This window comes from Perkinsus marinus (genome assembly GCF_000006405.1).
Source record: "Perkinsus marinus ATCC 50983 genomic scaffold scf_1104296971434, whole genome shotgun sequence".
NCBI lineage: Eukaryota > Perkinsozoa > Perkinsida > Perkinsidae > Perkinsus > Perkinsus marinus.
The window spans coordinates 59,338-62,394 of record NW_003202100.1 but is presented as its reverse complement, the minus strand read 5'-3'; the positions used below and the strand labels follow the sequence as shown (position 1 = coordinate 62,394).

At 53.7% G+C, this 3,057-nt stretch overlaps 2 protein-coding genes across 2 annotated transcripts in view; one reads left to right on the top strand and one right to left on the bottom strand.

The window, feature by feature from the left end:
- Positions 1-1,041: 1,041 nt before the first annotated feature.
- Pmar_PMAR010880 (hypothetical protein) lies at positions 1,042-1,621 on the bottom strand (the record flags this gene model as incomplete). Its single annotated transcript, XM_002766855.1, has 5 exons — positions 1,042-1,160; positions 1,204-1,270; positions 1,315-1,399; positions 1,442-1,532; positions 1,573-1,621. 5 exons carry the CDS (start codon positions 1,619-1,621, stop codon positions 1,042-1,044), a joined length of 411 nt encoding a protein of 136 aa, XP_002766901.1.
- A 506-nt stretch (positions 1,622-2,127) lies between these two features.
- Positions 2,128-3,057, top strand: part of Pmar_PMAR010879 (N-acetyltransferase, putative) — a gene marked incomplete at its 5' end in the record, with an annotated part of 4,999 nt that continues 4,069 nt past the window's right edge. Inside the window, 7 exons of the mRNA XM_002766854.1 lie at positions 2,128-2,191; positions 2,236-2,327; positions 2,380-2,512; positions 2,558-2,668; positions 2,708-2,780; positions 2,828-2,916; positions 2,964-3,057. Coding sequence (XP_002766900.1) covers positions 2,128-2,191; positions 2,236-2,327; positions 2,380-2,512; positions 2,558-2,668; positions 2,708-2,780; positions 2,828-2,916; positions 2,964-3,057 — 656 coding nt within the window. The remainder of the gene's footprint in view (positions 2,192-2,235; positions 2,328-2,379; positions 2,513-2,557; positions 2,669-2,707; positions 2,781-2,827; positions 2,917-2,963) is intronic.

The window sequence follows — 3,057 nt, the reverse complement described above, 5'->3', positions numbered from 1 at the left end:
AAGGAAGACCTCAATCTCTTCAACCTGTACTTTAGTATGGTATCAGAAGGACATGCTATACCACCTCCTTAGCTGCTGCCTCGAGAAGCATGTCCACCGACGGCAGCGGTATTGTCGATGGTCCATCTTGGTCCTTAGAGGTACCTCCCGTGGTAGGGGTATCGTTCATAGTCACAGTAGAGGCATGATCCTACTCAAGGCAGCCTCGGTCGACCCACCTCCTCTCTGGAGCTCCCATTGCTCGGCCAATACGGAGAGGTCCTCCTCTACTTCCTGGTCAAGACTCTCCCCCTTGGTTGGCACCAAACACTACCTTCAATTTGAGGTCTTCCCCGTCTCGAGTACGTGTGGTTACCCTCACTCTGTGGTCCGTTGGTGGTGAACGAGAAAGCTTCTCGATCTCAGCACGAAGAGCCTCGATGCGCTGATCGATCGCTGATGCATCTGACCAGCGAGGGACTCTTCCCAGACGGCCCTGGGGAGGCCCACCGTCCTGAATTCGTGTGGCCATGGAGAGGACATACCCCTCTCCCAGGGATGGATCACAACGACTAGGTCGCACAAGAGAGGGGGTCTCGATCCTACACTGAACACTGCCTAGCTTGGTACTCTCATGGGCCTACTCCTCAGAAGGCCCCTGACTAGGCCGGGGACGAATCTCGTCTCGTGGTGGAGGGTCATACCTATGGTCACTTTATCGGTGCTGACTGAGCCCTAAGGGGTACTCATAGACGATCTCCTGGGCAGGCATGCGGCCATGGTGAGCAGCCATGCGGAGAAAGGGCCCTGCCTCTTCCGTAATAGTCACTGTGGCGCCTGTATCTGAGGGGCGAAGGCTCTACCTCGTCGCGGTGATAGATGATAGGAGGACCCTCTGGGTTCGACTGGGACATGGAGGAGCGTCTACGAGGGCGTCGCTCTACGAAAATGTTCTCCATTGGCAAGCTCTACTACTGTGAGAACAGCACTAGAAGATCGACTCAGTAACGCATCACCAGTGTTGGATCGACGGAAACCACAAAAACATGTTGCTGCTGTGCACTACAGACCCCGCACGGCACTGCCAGTATCCCTCCGAAGGCTCGACCATCTACCATCGGCCTTACAGGTCTTCCTATGCTCCATATCGACGTAGTTGGCCTTGAGGTAATGCTCATACCCTACAGCCCAACATGACCCCTCGGAGAGACATGTTGGGCTCACCTTGGAACAGCAGCTCTTTGGTGTCCTCCTGCGCCTCCTCAGTCTTTCGCGTCTCGAGAAGGTATTCCTAAGACCAATCCTCACCCACTGGGAAGCCATGCTCTGTCGTACTTCAGTGCCAGGGAAGTACCAGGCGAAGTCACAGGTCACCGCAGCATCACCAGAGAGAGAGCCGAGGACAGTGCTGATCACAGGCCTAAGGCAGGACTTGACCGCTACCACTACCATGGGAGGGTACCTTGGGTCGGCCACGTTGTAGAAGGTGAACTTGTAACGCCAGTCGTGGAAGACATAGTGCTTCACAGCGAATTTACCGTGATGATGTGGACCTGTCGAGCACTATAGCCGGCCCGACGAGAGCGCCCCTACTCTTATTGTAGGTGACTCGCCACGCTCTTCGTTCCTGTCTAGCAGGCATGGGCCACACTGGGTCGACCCCTGAGGGCCTCTAGTGAAGACGACTGGTGGTGGATAGCCTTACCATTGTCAATAGCCCTTAGACCTAGTTTTAGGTTATTGATGGTACTGGTGAGATGCTCTCTGATGGTCGCTGTGTAGACCACAGTGAGCCGAGCCAATTTGTAACTGAGCCGGCGTGCCCCTTATCAACGGTCTCCCAGTACTACTCAGATTTGGTCGCCTCTCGAATCGCTAGTGGTACTCCTACGTTCGCCATTTATTACTCATCAATCTCCTGGGGTACAGTTCAACGCAACTGCTCCTCTCACTACGATCTGAATTCGATAAAATATGTCTTCCCGAAACGCTTCGCTCCGCCTTTTTTTTGAACGAGTCCATCGATTGCCCTGTCACTCGGAAGACGATTGTCCGACATTTGCCAAAGGGTGAAATAGTAGAAACGTTCCCTGAACTACTATGCACGACTTTGCCCCTTAGCCGTCCTTTGTTTGCCTCATTATTGCCATGAGAAAGAAGGTAGACTCTCGCGTCCGTATTATGGTGGAGCAGAACGTACTGCGTAACCAACGTAATAGAGGGTCTACTGAGGCGATGCAGGAAATGTACTCACAGGGTCGCTCTTTGTCGTGGTCGGCGACAATGGGAAGGACCAGGTGACCAATCTCCACTATCTGCTGTCCAAGGTCACTACCAAGAAGCCCTCGGTAAGGTTACTGGGTCGCCAGGACATGGTCCTCATGTTTGGAAGTGGTCAAGGTACTCTGGTGTTACAAGAAGGATTTGGGGTTCTCGTCGAATCGGAGGAAGCGTGGTAGGAACATCAAGAAGGCCATAAAGCAGGGCAAATACGATACTGCCACTGACGATCCCTTCGAGCTCTTCCTATCCAGTAATGCTTCTATCGGGGAGATCTCTTCATCTCTGCCCTGACCAGGCACTGACATAAGGTTCTGCTACTACCGCGACTCGGAGTCCATCCTAGGGAAGACCTACGACATGTGCGTCCTCTCGGACTTCGAGGCCCTCACGCCCAACCTCCTCTGCCGTAAGACCACCGTATGGCGGTCGTTATCTTCCATGATAGGTACTATGGAGACTGTCTCTGGAGGTGGTATAGTGATGATCATGTTGAATACTATGTCCAGTCTGAAACAATTGTAGGGCTGGTGCTGGGGGGCAAACACTAATACCACGCTGCGGCCAGGTACACTACGGTTATGGACGCCCATTCCAAGTTCCGTGGGGAGGACCACGACACTGTGGAGCCTCGGTTCAACGAGAGGTTCATTCTGAGTACTACAAGAGGTATGCTCACAGTGATGGCCATCTCTCATGAGTAGGCCTGGCGGACTGCCGCAACTGTTTGGTAGTCGACGATGAGCTCAATGTGCTGCCTGTCAGCCATGCGACCCTTGGCTCCATCTCTGAGACGGT